The sequence below is a fragment of the Nymphaea colorata genome, chromosome 3 (genome assembly GCF_008831285.2).
Source record: "Nymphaea colorata isolate Beijing-Zhang1983 chromosome 3, ASM883128v2, whole genome shotgun sequence".
Lineage (NCBI taxonomy): Eukaryota > Viridiplantae > Streptophyta > Magnoliopsida > Nymphaeales > Nymphaeaceae > Nymphaea > Nymphaea colorata.
Genome location: NC_045140.1, coordinates 18868074 through 18886854, shown reverse-complemented (window position 1 = coordinate 18886854; position 18781 = coordinate 18868074). Strand labels below are relative to the sequence as shown.

At 38.2% G+C, this 18781-nt stretch overlaps 1 protein-coding gene across 1 annotated transcript; it reads left to right on the top strand.

The window, feature by feature from the left end:
- Window positions 1-234: 234 nt before the first annotated feature.
- On the top strand, window positions 235-2299 carry LOC116251628 (ricin B-like lectin R40G3). The gene is made up of 4 exons (XM_031625999.2): window positions 235-981; window positions 1111-1233; window positions 1483-1711; window positions 2011-2299. Coding segments are annotated over exons 1-4 (909 nt in total). The 5' UTR covers window positions 235-426; the 3' UTR covers window positions 2013-2299.
- The last annotated feature ends 16482 nt before the right edge of the window (window positions 2300-18781 follow it).

Genomic DNA, 18781 nt, shown 5'->3' with positions numbered 1-18781 from the left:
AAACCAACAACCTTTATTGTTTTAAAATTTATTATAAATTTAAGAAGTCACAGATTTCAATTTGTATATCAGGTTTGGACAAATTTTGCTTTTCTTTTAAGAGTTATGGCACCTTCTAAGTTTACTGCAGTACCACATTTACAAAGACCGGCTGGACGTTGGCCAAACTGATCCAAGTAGACTGTCGGCTTAAACACTTGCGTTCCAGATATGAAGGCTGTCAGTTCTCGGTCACACAAACACCGGAAGCAGGACTCCATCGTATGTCGGTGGAAGGACGAATATCCGACCAGCATCTTGCCATCCCCAGAAAGTTTTTAAAAGCGTTATAGCGCAGAATTGACGCTGTCAAATTAAAGAAGCTGATACCATTTATCTAAATCTCATAACAGAGAGGAGACAATCTCTCGAAAAGAGAAGTCATCGATGGAGTTCCCATTTGGTCATCATGGAAGACACCAGCATCACAGAAGGGAAGAGGAGGAAGAAGAAGAACAGTACCGTCGTTATCCAGATCCCCGCCGTGAGGATCTGTACGACGGACCTCCTCCCCCTTCACAATTTGCTCCTCCTGCTCAATTTTCTGGTCCTCCTCCAGAATTTGCTTGTCCACCACCAATAGATTCAGACTACCACCGTCCGCAGGGGACTGGACCCTTTGACTATGGCTACCTTCCCCAGCCACCACCACCACCAGCCCCCTATGAATCATCGTACCCTGAGGGCTACGCAAGAGTTGAACATGTTGGTCATGAAGAAAGCCGTCCCGCTCCTGAAACATACCCTTCTGCTACTACCCACCATGAGAGCCATCACAGGTTTCCTTTTATCCACCGCCATGAGAAGGAAGAAGAGGAGGCTGTAGAGAGCCCTCAGGGGCAGACTGTGAGGGTTTTCTGCCAAGCTGAGACCGAGTATTCCATGACTATAAGAGATGGGTCTGTGGTTCTTGCACCAACCAACCCCGATGATCCTTACCAGGCATGCTCTTGCCACACTTTTGCTTCTGATTTGGCTTGCCTGGTTGTTTGTTCTGATGCTCCCTTTGGGTTTTGAGTTCTCTGCTAATGAAGAGGGTGTGTGTGTGGGGGATCCATTTTGCATTTGCAGCACTGGATCAAGGATGAGAAGTACAGCACAAGGGTGAAAGATCAGGACGGATTCCCCAGCTTTGCTCTTGTCAATAAGGCGACGGGGCAAGCCCTGCAGCACTCTGTTGGAGAAACTCAGCCGGTTCTCTTTTTCTCTCTCTCTCTCTAATAAAAAGGATAAAGATACTTTTCATTTCCCTTCTTCAACATATCTGTCGTAGGAATTCCTCTTTGTTATTTTATTCATCTGCATGATCTGGAAAACATCCCTCCACCAGCTCTCTGTTTCCGTTTTTGCTCTGATGCCCCTTCTTTTGTTCAAACGTCGCCCTTCGATTTTGGATTCGCGAAGTTAATGAATTGACGTGATGATGTTCATTTTTGCTGATAGGTTCGATTGACTCGCTATGACCCGGACCAGCTGGATCAGTCTGTTCTTTGGACATTAAGCAAGGACCTAGGACAGGGTTTCAGATCATTCAGAATGGTGAACAATATAAAGCTGAACTTGGATGCCTTCAACGGCGACAAGAAACATGGAGGAGTGAAGGACGGCACAGTCGTTGTACTTTGGTCAAGGGGCAAGGGAGATAATCAGAGGTGGAAGGTCGTGCCTTACTGTAAGTTTCTCAGTTCATGGTCTTATTAGTCCTCAATTAACTCGATCGCCATCTTTCCATTTACTGCATGTAATTGTATATGGGGTCAAGAATATCATTAAATAGTTAGTAAACAGTGAGATCTTTGTGAGAATCAGGGAATTCCTGTCCCCTCAAGTATGCGAGCATCGATGTCTGCAAACTCATTTCTGGACCCTTTCGAAGCATTTAAGTATTGCACATGCGTAGCAACATAACATTTAAAGGTGCCTTGGATCTGCTGGGCATGTCTTATCTCATAGATTGTGAATTCATTGCAGGACAGAGATAGCCTCTGACGATTATACGGAAACTCATGGCAAGGCCTAGCAAATGGAGAGCATGAAGTTTGATTCTCAAGTTTGGACAGTGTGGTATTTCTCTTGGTGTGTGGAAGTTGAAATTTTCTGTTTTATTGGATACTTCTACTCTGGATGGTGGTTGTTGAATTTGTCTCCTTTTTGCTTGGTTATTTTCGCAAGTGTTTAAGACTTTGCGTTTTTGTGGAGATGCAAACATGGTGCTATTGGAAAATATAAATAAAAAATGGCAATAGACATATTGATGTGATGTTGACAAGCATGATCTAAACTAAATTGCCGTAGTGAATTTCTATACCATATACAACATCTGCTTGAAGGATTTTTTTTTTCTCTGACAATGCAAAGATGAACAGGATGATGTTTTCTTTTGCTTCACTGAACCTGAATCGTATTGGTAAATATGCCATTATAGGTATACAACATGCTGTAAATTTGACCAGCTTTTGTACGCCTTGTTCAAAACGAAAGGCATAATGATGTAGTGAATCAACGTTGTTGCAGGAACTCCATAGTTTTTCCTTTAATCGTCTTCTGTTCTATGTTTGTCAAGTGGTTATTGACTTCATAAAAGGTGCACCGTGAAGGCTCTCAATCTGTTGGGTATCATCAGAATGCGGACCCACTTAAATAACACTTATAAGATGCACGGTCATGCATTGCATCCAGTAATTAGTTGGAGACATGCTTGCTTGCTGGTGTTTGAAGTTATGCCTGAATCAGATTAACATTCAGTGCTATGCTGAATCTGAAATTTGAGAAACTGATAGGAAGTTCCTGATTAACTGAGGTTAGGAGTATCATGGCACTTGAGAGTTGAGACTAGCCAACCTGATTTAGACTTTGGCAATAAATGAGTCGTCTCAAGATGTTCAGAAGATATGACTCTAATAACTTCAAATCCATCTATTGCAAAGGGTGGACCCTGCGATAGTGCCATATGAACCATCCTGTGGGAATACAAGCAGGTTGATGCAGCCAGATAGTTTTCTAACATCAGATGAGGATGCAGGATTTGAAGCATGGTGGCTCTCAAATATGATAACAGGCCCCAGGTTTCTGGAGTTGCATATCTGCTAGGTAGTGTCTAAAGCCTGTTCCCTCGAAAATCTTGGTCATGATATTCTGAACTTTCTCAGGGAAATGCAGAAAGCAAGTCTGTAAAGTGTAAATGTAAGGATTTGAAAAAAAAAAAAAAAAGTCACGCATTTACGTGTATCCATACACGCATTAAAGATTTAGGAATGTTTGTCCATTTCTCTACGTGGGGAGATATTTGAAAACTTGTATGTCTAACGACTTTATAGTCTGAAGCTTCGGTTAACGATGATCAGTAAGCCACACGGGAAATATATTGAGGAACCAGGGTTATGGCTGCAATGATAAAGATAATCTGGTTTCATAACTCCATCTGTCCATGTCGAAAGCAGAGTCTCCTGGTAATTGAGTTCTCCTTTTCTTTGGCATTCTAAACTCAAACAGTGATATTGTCTCTGGTTTTTCCGGTAGATTAATAGAAGAGTAAACATTTTAACAGATCGTCAGGGAGTTTTGCTGGTGTAGTTTTTTGGCGTTGAATTGTTGGTCATGCTTCCACCATGGTCAAAACATGGTATCGTTCTAGTGGTGATGGGGTTGTAGGGTTCAGGATCCTTATAACTGGGCAATTTAAGTTGTTTAAAGAGGCCTCAAGCTTATGCATGTGTGCGTGTGTCCTTGTGTATTTTGATCATCTTTCATGTCGAAGGTTCCCCAACAATTTTTTAGCAGAGAAAATCGATGAAATGAAGCTTATCATAATAAATATAATTAATACAAAATTTTGGGATTTTAAAGCTGTCCTAAGCTGTCTTTAATACCACATCTGGATGAGAATGAAACCATGTTAGAGAGCTGGTTTTAGTTTTTGGATGCTGAAACCAGGTTCCTATCATGGTTTTAATGGCATCCAAATAGGCCATAAACGAATACAGTTGAGGGGTTGAGGCGGATCTAATAAATATTTATTTATTTTCGGGGGTTTGAAAGCATGGAAGAGATGGATGGATATCATAATAGGCCATTTCACTTGAAGAGAAGGATGTTGCGGTGGACAAGCTTCTCATCCTCATTGTCGTCTGTAGTCTGTAGGTCAGTGGTTGTACCTCTGTTTCTGAGAGGGAAAGAGATGTCACTTGCCAGTGGTTCTCAAGCAATCGAGCTGTGTTCTGATAATGGGGATTGTGGTTTCTCTTCAAGGGTTCCGAGAGCCATGCAATTTCAGGTGAAAGATGGAGACGACGGTTTGGGCTGAGTGGAGAGCAAGACCTGCTGGCGTAGAGTTATCTGTGGCGTTTTGGCAGAAGAGTTTACCTTGCTTGACAAATGGAGAGGAATGATTTGGAAATCCCAATGTCATCCTGTGGCTGCCTCGTCTGGTGTCATCTCTAGATGTTCAAATGGGCAAATTTTGCCGGAAACTGATACATTGGACGTGGTGACATCTGACTCTGAGCGCCAGTGTGGTTAGGTCCCGCTGGTTGCAAACATAAGGGCTTGGAAGAATTTGGTTCCATCGCTTTGAAGTTTGAATAGAAGTGAGATTATGAAAACTGCAGGCTCAAGTGCAGAGATAAGCTTTTGTACATCATGTTACCTCTCTGACGAGATGCTGTGTGAATGAGTGGCTTGCATTGCTCTTCTTGACTAGGTCTGGTAGGTAGCGGAAGAAATTGATCTGGTATTTCTTTAGAGGGGGCGTTTGGGGTTTGGATGACACCTTCATTTAACCAAGTTTTGTGAAAATTAATGCAAACACGTCCCCAAAGTGATAAAACTTTCTGAATTAAGGAAGAATTATGTGTATCTGCCTGCATTTTTGTAATATATCGAAGTTGAGTATATATTAAGATTATTCCACTGCCTCTAACAACATTCATTTGGACAACCAACGCTATTTGTAGAAGCTACGACAGGAATCATTATTTTCCAATCTCATACGAGTGAAGTGGATGAAATCTGATCTAATGGTCCTTTGGTTTGAAATCGACAGATTTAAGATTGGACTCCCCTCATCTGATTCTAGTTAAACCACACTACTTTTGACAATGTATAATTTAGGTCAAACTAAACGTAAGATAGCTTTCAACTATTCATCTAGAAATGCCTTGTTATGTGCTGCAACAAAACAGTTTTAATGGTGGATTGTTACTGAACTAATGGTTTAGATCATGTCCATGTGGTCAAATTCAAGAAAAATTGTAAAAAAACGAAATGAAGAAAAGAACTGCACTCCCTCGTAATGATCATACCGTTAACATACCACCGTGTTGCACGTTGGTGGACGCAGAAATGGAGACAAACACTGTCACCAACGTCCTGAGAACCAAGAAAAGAACAAAGAAACTTCCGCCCCTTGATTGCAAAGGAACAACTCTGATACTAAGCACGTAAATCGTAGGCTTCTACTGTTGGATAAAAATAAAATTAAGGTGAACTCTTAGCTTTGAACAAACGGTAGCATAAGTTGCTAATCTTACACTAAATCTTCTGCGCCATCCTCTTTCTTCCAATTCAGAAAAGTCAATATTTATTATGGAATATTCATGGAAATTAATGAGAAGCCATTGAGGGAGCAAACGAGAGGACATGCAATACATTTTCAAGCCAGTCTGGTTCAGCTCAACCGGTTTTACAGCAGCAAGGGCGCCATTACCAATAAATTAACTAGTGTTTGACAGATGATGAAGGGCAAGGTAAAGGGTGCCAAGAGGAAGACTTGGATCAAGTTCCAACGTTGCCATTTTGCTGTCTTGTCTTCTTGATAGCTCGATTGTTCTCGTTCTAGGGTTTTTCTTTTTTGAAGAGTTCTTTCCTCCCCCTCCCCCTAAAAAGAAACATATTTATTGAGTATCTGGCCGATGAAGGAGATCATCGTAATCTCGAGTTCACAGTATACCAATGAGACGATCGTTTCTCAGGACTCGCCCACAGCTTTCAGCAGTGGGCTAGTCATGTTCATGACCAACTGCTACTCATGAATATTGATATTGATGGAACCACATATTTCATCCTACCACCTAAAAAGCGCTGAAGCCCACAAAGCCCACAAAATTGATTCTCTTAACTTGCCCACAAAGTCGATTCTCTTTATGCTTCATGCTTCAACTTGCATACGATTAACTTATACTTTTACAATATATAGGATTTGAAATGGGAAACCACCTATCAGGCCCTGCAACGACGGTGAAGCCAATCCCCTTTCTTTTACTTGATATATCTTTCTCAAGGTGCTTTGAACGCTATCCTTTTTTTTACAATGTTTCTTGATCGAGAAGATGTAGATTCCAAGCTGCAAAGCAGTAAGTGGAGTCCATTCAATCGAGCTACATTTTCTGGCATCGGTTTGTTATATGTGAAAGGTTAGTGGAACTCACTGTTGTCGATGCCCTCTCCAGAAGTCGACCAAGTTCACGATCTTGAGCGCACAAGAATCGATGGATCGGGTTCCCGTCAATGTTCTTCCTTCAGAGCCATTCATGAATCATCGAACCTAATATTTATATGAATAGTTTCAGCATCGAAGTCAAGCATATAATTAATAACCAAAGCATATGAATCTTGTAGACTATGTAATTGCGGACATCCCGCGATGAAAGGCATCCACGAGTGGATCGAGTGCAATGAAACTGCTCATTTTATGAGTAATTAAGATTATTTCCAGTTCTTAATTTTTTCAATTCCAGCTGTACAAATGTGATCCACATGGTTAAGAATGATATGGAGATTCATACTTGGATCAGTTAGATGTTGATCACTGAGTTTGCATTAATTCACATAATTTTGTCTTTTAAGAATAAAACTAACTACCAAACTAGCTAATTGAGAATCGACATTTTAATATAACCATGTACGTCAAATAAATATAACCATGTACGTCAAATATGTATAGTTTAAATCTTTGTAAAACTTGAAGCTCCACGCAGGGGACTCATTTAGGCCATATTGGTCTATATCAATTGATTCGTCCCTAATTGGTCTAACAAGCATTCTTTTAAAGTCTTAAATACAAAGTTTTTTTTTTTAAATATTTTGCAACTGTATCAAAATGGTTTCTTATGAGAAAACTATGGACTCCTAGTTGTCGTTCTTATTAGAAAATATCCCAACCCAATAATGTAATTTGGATCACCAGTCCTCTTAAAAAGGACAAAGGTGACCCACAGCAGTGATTACTTCGAGGGCCTTCTAGGATAGCTTAATAGTCACAATATATTGTCCTATATATGGAGGGCCTCACTGTGGATCATCATCAACATCATTATTTTGCCCTGCCAGTGGCTTGCAGACATGACCCATATGCTTCTTTTGTTGCCATTAATTGCAGGCATGGCTAAGAACAAGTGCCTAAAAATATCTTGGAGTTCGTGCCATTTAAAAGGCGTTGACATGAACGCGTGTCATCTCGAGCGACTGGTGTTGATCTCAAGAGATGATCTGATCAGCTGTAGTCCTGCGCTTCTTTGACTCGAACTGGAACAGATCATCTGTAAGGCCAAACCGGCACTTCTACATTCATGGCCAAGACATACGTGGTTCAGTGAATCAATGATAGTTCTTTTAGGAACTTGATCATTTGATCTTGGGATCTAGTGACAAGAAGGTTAGAGAGGGAGAGAGATAAACTTTCTTACCTACAGGTAACTTCGGAGGCTGTTTCGTAAGACCAACATTTTGATTGGGAGACGCTTAGCACCATCTTATTATGCTTCTCAAAATGTAAACGTAATGTTCTCGGAACATGTACATTTAAGAACATATATATGTTCCAAGAAAATATTTTTCTGATCAAACGTCCTCCTAGAGCTTGTACCATTCTCATTCTTAGAACACTCCAATTGGGAACATGATTTGTCTTCTCATTTTTCTACGTTCTCATTTTTCTACGTTCTGAAAAGCAGTACGAAAGCTTGAGGGGTGGTGTTTCATGTTCTGTCAATTACTTTCTCAGAGTACCAGAAAAAGTTATGAAGCATGTTCTATGAACTCTATAAGGGATAGGCACAGGGGAGGCTGCAGCCTTTCTTAAGGGTGGTGGAAATGAAATCCAACCGGTTCATTCCTCTGCAGCATGCAGGGGATGCAGGCCCGACTTAGCGCTATGTTCCTAATTGCTTTTAAAACGATCCTAATTGGGATAAGTAGTTAATGTGCCGAATAATATAAAAAGTTGATGATAGAGTAGTGTTAATCTGCCAAATAGAATGAAAAGTTGTTGACGATAAAGATGATGAGGCATCAGTGGTTTGGCAGGCATTTAAAAGAAGGGAGGCAGGATTGTAAAGTTTTGGTAGCCAAAGTCCTGCTAGCTAAAAGGAGCTTTACACGCATTCCACCTTATACACAAAAGACTCCCATTCAGCTAAAGTAATCGGTGGGGTCTGCCTCATCCCATCCTGCCCAATGCAAAAACAAAAGCAAAAGCCCGAAGTCGTTTGCGTGGCAGACAAGAGCTATGGCTAAAGACAAGCTCCGTGGTTCCATTCTCAGGCAACTTTCCTTTTGTAAAAGTAAAGCTGAGCTTACATCTTGGAATTGAGAAGGAGTTACAGCACTTCCTGCAGTCTAGCTGGTTGAGCTGGTGGCCTTCACCAGTTCGATTTTCTGTTAGTGTTACTGATATTATGCCCTGTGGCATAGAACATGGGATCAAGATGATGGTACACTATCTCATCATCAAGCACCAATGGAGTTATGCAGTTATGGACCCTTGGGGAGGGGCGACTCTTTTTTAAGGGCCAAGCCGTAATCCTCTTGAGAGACTCCATGTAACTCTCTATCATGTTGTAGCACCAAAAATCGTCCTTGGATTCGTTTTCTTGTCAGTAAAGTGTAAACATAACTTCTATATTTAAGCTCCATGTGAATTCTGATGTGATAGTATTCAGAAGTTGTCTCTACCAAATAACCAACTTTACATTATTCATGGAGAATGTTGAGCACAAGGGTCCGGCCCTAGATGCCGTGCCCAAGTTTTCTCTCTCGAACATTAATATGGACAAATGATTAGGCCAATAACATACAGTGACTTGACGCAGTCAGAATTGACCACTCAGATATGGCTGTTTGGCTACAACCAAATAATGCGTTAGTTTTCAAATGGGTACAGCGCCCATGAACCTTAGATGAAAATGTGACTGAAAGTATGGCAGTAATAAGACAATGAGGAATTGAAATCAGTTAGTTACCTTTATGACTGGATGGTATACTTTTTATTTTGTTTTATTAAAAGTCATCGCATAAAGTGCATTTGCAACGATCAATTGTTTGGCCATAGTTTTTAAAACCATTCAGATGATAGCAATTAGTGAATCTCGATCCTAGATATTCATATGACAGAATGTTTCTTTATGATGGTTTTAGCGACACAAATTTTTTTAAAAAAAAAAACCATTCAGATGATAGCAATTAGTGAATCTCGATCCTAGATATTCATATGATCCTTTCTCAAGTGCAGACTTGTTCAGTGGTAGGCCCTTCAGCTTGTGAAACCAAAAGGATGTCTATAGCATCGAGTTAAAGAACAACCCAAAGACAGCAAGCCTTGAACAAGTAGACACTGCAATGTCGAGCTGGAGAGATGCAAGTAGTCATCTAATGGGAAGCAGTGTCAGAAAGACTCGTCAATTCTCAATTTGGTTGTGGTATTCTTGTGTCGTCGGCTCTCAAATTCATGAAAAAGACTCGTAATCACTCTTGCTCTCACACATGGACCAAATTTCTACTCAGAAAATTTCAAACTTCTGCCCGAAGAATCTTTTCTGCAAACTGACTCAAGCATGTTACCATCTATTTTCACCTGAATCGATCCCTGCCAACGTGGGAGAGTCTTGCTTGCTTTCGAGTTCCCCCCCTACTACTGCCACCGTCGCCGGCCATTGAAAAGGCAGAAGCATCTTCAGGTGAACTGAATTCACATGGAGGCATTTCTAGTAAGTCTAGCTTTCTCACCTCATTATCGCCAATCTCAGCCCATGATTGCAGATCCCAGCCTTCTTGCTCTACTCCTATTCAACCCAAACCCCCACGAACAACTTTTGCTCTTTGCTGGAAATTCTAGTTAACTTAGCTTCCGGGATTACCCTATCTTTATTGTTAATCTAAGAAAATTCACTCAAGTGAAACGACAATGATACCGTCTAATATGACCACACACTCCAAAAGCATACATTTTTATAGTATTTCTAGTTTCAAGACTTTCTTTTGTTAGCAAAAGAATTGCCTAAATCATAGAAATGGTGCCAACATTTTGCGAATGGAAGGTAAAGATCTTCTTGTCAATGGAATTTTTTTTACTTTTTATATGACTTTGTATATTGAGGGTGAGCAGGAAGAGTATTTCATCATACTGCAACGCACAACAAAAGGGCCAAAACCTTTCCATCCTCCTAATGTTAGACCTCTCGGTGTAAAGTTTTGCAATGCTTCAACTTGCATATTTTTGCCATGTCCAATGCATCAACCCTCTCAAAAATTATGATTTTGTATATTAATATTAGTGAATAGCAATGGTAACTTACTTGAGTAGCAGTTGAAGGGATGATGACCTTGGGATTGCACATGCAAACAAAGCCGTGGCTACAGAAATCCTCAGATTGTCAAAGAACATTAAAGATTTCCGGATGCTGTAACATTGAAACGGTGAAATTAAATGGATAGCGTTCATGTCTCCGGCGGTTTTATGTTAAAGCAGTTTTTTCTACATAAACATTAACACAAAATTTCCGTCCAATTTTTTTACCAACTAGAAGTTTGTGAACGTATTGTGAATGAATAGATTCCCTCAACTCGGTTTGGATGGCAAAGTTGCAGTTCAGCTTTCCTTACAATCTCTACATTATTGAAAGTGTTGAAATATTTTAAATGCTTATATAGATGTATGTTTGTGTGCGGGGCCTGCACGCAGAAATAGTAAAGAAATTTATTCTAATGTGGTTGACCAGTGCTGATTTGGTAGGCACTAGGACGTGACCCTTGGTTACACAGCGTCATAGAAAACATAACCGAGTTCTTGAAGATATAAAAATATTCGTCATTATCAGGTGGTGAGTTATTGAGAACCTAAAATACTGTTGCTTGTCGTTGCTGACACAAGAAATGACTTCCATATACATATAGATATATGAACCTCATTAAGATTTTTCACGTCAAATCGTATTAAAAAACTCGGCAACTTGCTAGAAGAATATTTCAAGTGACACATGAATCACACTAACCAATTTGATGAATGCGGCGTCCTGTTCAGATTATGCAATGCCCTCTTCCTTCTTGTGGCCAGAAACTCTTCCTCAATATTCAGAAGAGAAGCTTAATTATTAATCGACTTCCTACTCCTCGAGCATGGAATGATGGAAGGACATTCGTTATCAACAGTTGAAACCGTTTCTTTCCATTGAACTGCTTACATCAAGAAAGACTGCAGTTGTAAAATTAAGTACCTGAATATTTGAAGAAAAGCCCAATTTTTTTATGCATATGTGGACACATAACTTGATTGAGACTCGGGTTTTCAGTTTGATACTTTAGGGGCCGTTTGGGACTCATAACATATTGTTATTGTCCAATGGTTCTGTCTCAAATTTAAGGTAGCTTTATTGAGAACTATGCCACAGGGTTTCAAGAATCTGCTCTAATTTTTAAGCATCTTTAATGGACAATAACAATTTGTTATTAGTACCAAATGGCTTCTTAATGCTAAAAAAGTTTTAACTTGGTAACGACTAGAACAGTGCAAAGCTCGGCTGTTCGGGATTTGGTGAAGGGTGGCCCTTGGAGTTTGCTTGAAATTGAAGCAAAAGCAAATGAATTTTCTTTTTCTTATTTTGGGTTGACAGGTTCATCTGCTTGTCCTGTACCATAAATGGTTGGTGGGGAAGGGCTTATCTGGCCCACTCGATGAAATAATGGTGGATGTGGTGCAGGTGCAGCTTCTTCTACTTTCTCCCTCTCAAGTCCTTTTCTCCCCTTTTTCAGACGTTGGCAGGACCTAAGGAATACTTTGTAAAGCTGCCAACTTTGGTTGTTCTTTCATGAAAGAGCAGTGAAAGAGTTTTCTTCTCTGCGGGTCTTCTCTCAATTTCCAATGCGTATCGACCCGTGTTTTGTGGCTCGTGTTGTCAATTTCGTTTCCACTTCTTCCACCTTTCTGGTTAATCATCCCAAATGATAAGTCATTCAACATAAATTTGTCCAGATATTGTTTTTTCCCTGGAAACAAAATCACATAAGAAACATCGGAAAAAACCCATGGTGGACTAAACAGATGAATGGGAGAGTTTAGTCTGTTTGCTTTCCGCAACAATCATAATAGATATAGACGTGATTACCACGCTCCAATTATTGGTCTCCACCAGCTTGTATGAGCTTCTCAAGAGTTTAAGAAAAATAGATATGAAAAACATACTAGATTGCGAGATGAAATATGGAGAAGCGGTTCAAGCAGGAAGCGGGGAAGCGAATTCTAGGCCATTAGAAAACTCCGAGAGTTTATAAAGGAATTGGCTAAATAATTAATTGTTTTATTCACGTACTTTTTTGAACGGGAATCAAAGTTGGTAGAAAGCAGGTTGAGATTACTAAAAGATAATTATGGTAGATTTTGCTGGAAGACGAACTTCTGCCCATTTGGTAAATGGAATAGTTTATGTTTCGTAAATCTGCTAAACTTAGAATAGATTCATAAAACATCTTTTAAAATATCATTAATCTGACTCAATCTTTCAACCATATTTTACCAAACGAGAGGCAGCTTTGTCCTGACAAATAAAGAACCCCCGAACAAAAGAGAGCCAAACATTTGGCAGGCCTCATTTTCATGCCTAAAATCTTCGACCTCTTCCGAAATCTTCTTCCCAAACCATATTTTATTATTCTCCAGGGTGTTCAACTTGATAAGGAGCACTGAGACGATGATGCCGAACGAATTAATGAAAGAAAGCGTCATTCAACGTAGAGCTGATGAACTGATCAGTTAAATGGATGAAAGCTTGACGTGTTCGGACACACGGGGTTTGTTAATCGCCAAGGTCTCCCCAAAAAAAATGGAGCCCAACTTACAAAATATGAATTTTAAGTTTGTAGGGCCTTACAGATACTCCGCATAGATTGTTAAATAACATTTCAAAAACTCCAACATAAATTTTTTATTCAGCATGCAAGCTCATCACCAACATTTTTTGCTAGGTAAAAAAATTGGTATTGCTTTTGAAAGGGTGGGTGTGCGTGCGTTCGTGCATATATATATATATATATATATATATATAAGAAGACAAGGTTTTGAAGAGTCAGAAGTACTCTTAAAAAAATGAGAAAGAGGAAAACAAATGAGTTTTCTTTAATTAAGCTCACTGTCTCTTTTGAGTGATATTTAAGATTAAAAAAAATAATTTAGCTTTTATATTTACAACTTAATGTTCACTATTTGAGCTCTTTAAAATCGACTGCACAGACAGTTCACCTTCACATTTGATCTGCAAGCGTGCGCGCACTTATGGAGGGAGAGAGAGCATTCAGAGTCATTAGATTTTAAATTGAGAAAAATATATACATAATTGGACTGTTGAGCCGTCATCATATGAAATATACTTGTCAGGATATGGAGATTAAAGTCTGGAGAATCTGATCCGCCAAACAGTTCGATCATTAAATGAAAGGAATTGGCATTAGATTTCTGGAACTCTCTTTAACTACACGGAATAAATAATGTGCATGCACGCGTACGTCTGTGGGTGACTGAGCGAGAGGACGCACCTACAGAATAATATATATATATATATATATATATATAGAACTTCTCATGTGGCTGGTTTCCTTTCCTACTAAATCCAAACGCAGATCTTATCATAATGATTATACATTGCTTCCAAATCAGGATTCCCATCTCATCCTCATAATCAATGGTGACCAATTGATTGGGAACATTGGGGTCATGACCAATTTAATTGGCATCTAAGTTTAGAGAGACGGGTTCGAAGAAGAATCTGCTGTGTAAATCTCCTTTGAATTCTTCAATTTTGATCAGACCTCTTTTAAATATTAGGGTAGATTCATAAAGTACACTAGAGTTAATAATGTTACGTAAATTTGATCTAATTTTTATGATAGATTTATGAGACACTCACAAACTATTCTAATAATGCATTTAGCGGCCTCAATTCTAGTCTTGCCGACCTCTCCTAGCTAAATTTATTATTTACTAAAAAGAAAATCTCCCTAAATTTTGTGTCAGTATCTCAAATTAAATGTCTAGTTCCTCCCACTTTCCAAAAGTAGCCGCAAATGTGAATTGTGCAGAAAAGGCCAGGGAAGATGGCAGGAGCATCAAATGCTTCTACGCACCTAAGATGTGGACCATCAGGGTTAGGTTTAGCACTAGGTTCAGATTTGGGGTTAAGGTTTGGAAGAGAAGAAACCATCCAATAATTTTGATGATTCCAAGAAGATCATGCCTACTATAAAGTTGTTTTGGTCATGAATGTCCTTGAGACTCTAAAGAATGTCCGCCTATTTATGGGTAGACAATGGTCATGTGACCGCAGTCCAGGGTTAGGTTACTACCCTGGGTTGAGAGATTTCATCGCACACCCCTGCCGTAAAACCTAGAAGGTCATTTCCCCTTCTATAAGGTCATGTCAAGGGTCATAGTATAGTTGGTCGGGCTAAGGGCCTATATAAAAGCAGATCTTTAGTTCGATTCTCATAGGCATTATGTTCTTATGTCTTAAGATGATAGGGCACGACATCCAAGTTGAATTGAAAGATGCACCGTTGTTATCGCTAACACTGACGCAACTCAAGACCCCAAAAATAGAGGGAATGAGAGGGCTATGACATACCCAACAAATGTACAAACGCATATGATTAGAGTGCAAAAATTGGTAATACAAAATATTACAAAAAAGATAAGTTTTTTCAATAATATCAGAATATTTCATTTTTTTTAAGTTTTTAAAATATACATATTGTTCAATTCAATACCAATTTTGAAAAATATAATTTGGGCCCTCAAGCCGAACCGTGAGCCGGCTCAATTCCCAAGGTAACATATGGCACGTTTCGATGTATAATTTTAGGCATATGATGCGTGAAGCTAGACTGAGTATTTTATATGCTTTTCATCAAGGTTAGGTTTGAGATTTAATTATTGACTTGACCCACTTTGGTTTGGGCACCTGACATTGACAAACCAGTATTTTGGTATTTTAAATACGCAGTCTGCAGTTAGATCAGCTCTTCTCTTGCACCAGATTATTCTGTCAAAGCACAATTCTATTAAATTTTGATCTTCTTCAATTTGGCAATTTTAAATGCAATTTTCTGGGGTAGGCCAAGGTATGTAAATATAAAATCTTCAAGTTAGGTCTCTTTAACTATATATGCATGTACATGGTTGAATTCTTGACCGGGAATTTTAACTTTCAATTTGACAACTTTAATGCAACTTTTTGGAGTAGGCGCATGTACGCATATAAGATCTTTAGAACATGTCTCTTTAAATATGTTTCTTTTATATATAAGAAAAAAGATTATGAAAAATATATTAATAAAAAATTCTTTTTTTAATCATATATATTAATAAACATTTTCAATTGCCTGAAGTTGGTCACCAAGAAACCGACAGCGGCTATGGAGCTAGTATCCAAGCCATGTGTAACATACCGATGGAGTATTTAGTTTTTATCCATACCGATGGAGTAAAACTTTTTCCATGTTAGAAGAAGTTTTTTGTTTTTCTTGAAAAGTAAAGCTATGTGGAGTCCTTCTACCGTGTTAAATGAAATGACATAATAAACTACCTGATTCGTATAGGAAATAAAGACTTAGATGCTCCCAATTTCCTGTTGTTACCGATCAGCTGCGCTTTTACAGGAGGAAGGAGATGCCAAGAGCAATAAGGAGAGGGAGACAGCCACAAGAGAGAGTTGGAGTAGAAGAGTGAAATGAGACGGAATGGAGGGTTTGGTGCTTTGTAGATGAATATATCTCTCTCTCAATGGGAGACCACCTCTTTCATCTACCATGAAGGGCAGTGGCCCATCCATTTCAATAAGGCGCATGTTTGCGTTCAATAAATAAATAAATAAATATATATATATATATATATATATATATATATATATATATATGGTCCACTTGAATATAGTTTACCTTGGATGCATCTCTCAGACTTCATTGAATTTATTTTCAATTGAAATAGCTGTAGGATGTGAATATCTCAGCTATGATTGTTTATTAGTATAAATGACCCTGGAATGCAAAAACTCTGTTCAAAATTGTAGTTAATTATCAGGTTTCCTATGACTCTTTGCTTATATGGCCTAGAGCCTTAATAAAAACATGGTGAGGGTCATTTTTATTCGATGTATATATAAACCTTTAGATGCATTCTTTATTATTCACTTACTCGATAACATGCATTTAGATCGAGTTTACTATACAAAAGATTCTGGGCTTTTTTTTTTTAAATTACAGTACAATTTTGGGTCATTGTTTATTTCATCTCTTTAAGAAAATACATATGCTGACGTCTAATTGTATCTCATTTAATGCGTGCTCTCTAATAAATAATCAACAAACACACCTTACTGCTTTTAAATAAACAAAAAACAATCTTCAGTTACTTACCTGCGTCAGGAGATCCATGACCTTCCTTCTCGATCTCAGGAGATTTATGAAAATTATTTGTAAATTAATGGTTCACATGGCGTGACGTATAAAGTAAATTTTTAAAGTTAAAAAATAATTCGTTTTCTTTCGTTTTTCTTAAGTAATAACTTCTTTACACTTAGTATGAGGTATTGTAATTCTTAAACTTTCGTGTTCTATTTTAAATAAATAAAATTTTACAGCAAAATACAGCGCCTGATACAACATACCGTAGAGCATTTTGACTTCTAAAACCCATTGGAATCGAACTCTTACTACTTACTCTTCATCGATTATTGCAAATTAGACTTGAACATTGGGCTGGCTCGGCCGGATAAAAGTTGGGTTGCGGTTGGTTCGATAAAAGTTAGACTCGACTAGACACCTAAAACCAGAGCCCAGACTCCAGCTCGATACCCAAGCCCGGGCCTGTTGCCCACGTTTCTTACAAAGTGTTGCATGCAAAGTTAATTTTAGAGAAAAATTATAATTTTATTCCAGGATTATAACAAGATACAATGAAAGAGTTTAGTTTGGTATGGAACATTCTTTTAATTTTTTAATTATTTATAAAAACACTTATAAATGATTAGTTGTTTTCGTTTCTAATTTTTTCAAACTAAGTACCAAACTTAATACCGAAGCCAACTTCATTAATTAGACAAGGGGGTCTTGCCTTAAAAATTGGAATGTATTCATTAGTACATGGTTTTAGTGGTTAATCAATCTTTTTAAGCAGAATTAAGAAACACTAATAAAATATCGCAACTGTCAAATCACGCATAAAAGGCACGGTTAAAGTGGAGGACGGTGGGTTGAAAGAGGCGTCGACCGCTAGTAAAGGAGTTGCAGGTTTTTTTTGACGGGGACAGCAAATGGATCGCTTCCATGTGCAGTGCTTCACAACCCACGTTTCTTTAAACTGCTCTCGAATTCCACCTGTCAGAAATTTACGGTGGCTGTCGTTAATGGTAACGGCCACCCACATTGCAGATAAAACGTTTCTTTATTTTACCGACCCACCTCCTCAAAATAATAATAATAATCTCATCCTTTTTTGTTTATTGAGAAACAAAATTTGTTTATTTGTATCCTTAGTCCACTGATGATGGAACTTACGCATCGGACAATTGTGATTGAATGGAGTTCAATATATTGTGTGGATGTCACTTCCCTATTTCTTTTTGTAAAAATCAGTAGCTTTTATATATGTTTAAATGCATCCTAATTTTTATCACTTACTTAGATTTAGTAACTAATTTTGACCATGTGAAAAAAATTACCTTTTTGAGTGGTTTCCCAATAGGAATAGTTTGAGTGTTCTATTCTATATAAACCTGCCTCATAGCATTCCATGAATTTATCCCAATGTTATAAACTATTTTTACATTAATGCTACAAGTTTACATATCAAATTACATTAGTAATGTTCTTGTGGTTGGTAGTATATCTATTTCCCTTTTTCACCATGTATCTCTTTTTTCCTTCATATATATATATTATATTTTCTAAACAAGGTTAGGTGGTAGGTCTCATTAACATTAGAGCATCTCTCTCTCTCTCTTAATCAGTTTGGTTTGTGCCCATTCCAGTGAAGGCAATATCTTTACTATAAGTTAGTAGAATTACTAACACAAAGGTTTTTGGGGGTTTGGAGTGGGGAGATGCACATGGGCCAGCCATTATTAGTATACCGATCTGGTTTGCCATGTGGAGAGAGAGAGAGAATCATAATAATAAAAAGTAACTGTAAATACTATTTTTACATTTAAAGTGTGTTTGGATGATGATTGAAAGTAAGCTTGTGAATAACCTATTTCCTTTAAATTACTCATAGAAAAATGAGTTGGTTTTATTGTACAGTGGCTATAAAAAAATTTAATGTCATCCGAAGCATAATGCTTATAGGAATCGAACATGAGACATACTTGACTTCTGGCCAACAAGATCATTTAAACAATAAATAAACAAATAACAATATGAATTGAACAATCAAGCAAGCAAGTAATGAATACGATTATGAGTCCCTAGACTGGTTATTTTGTCCCCA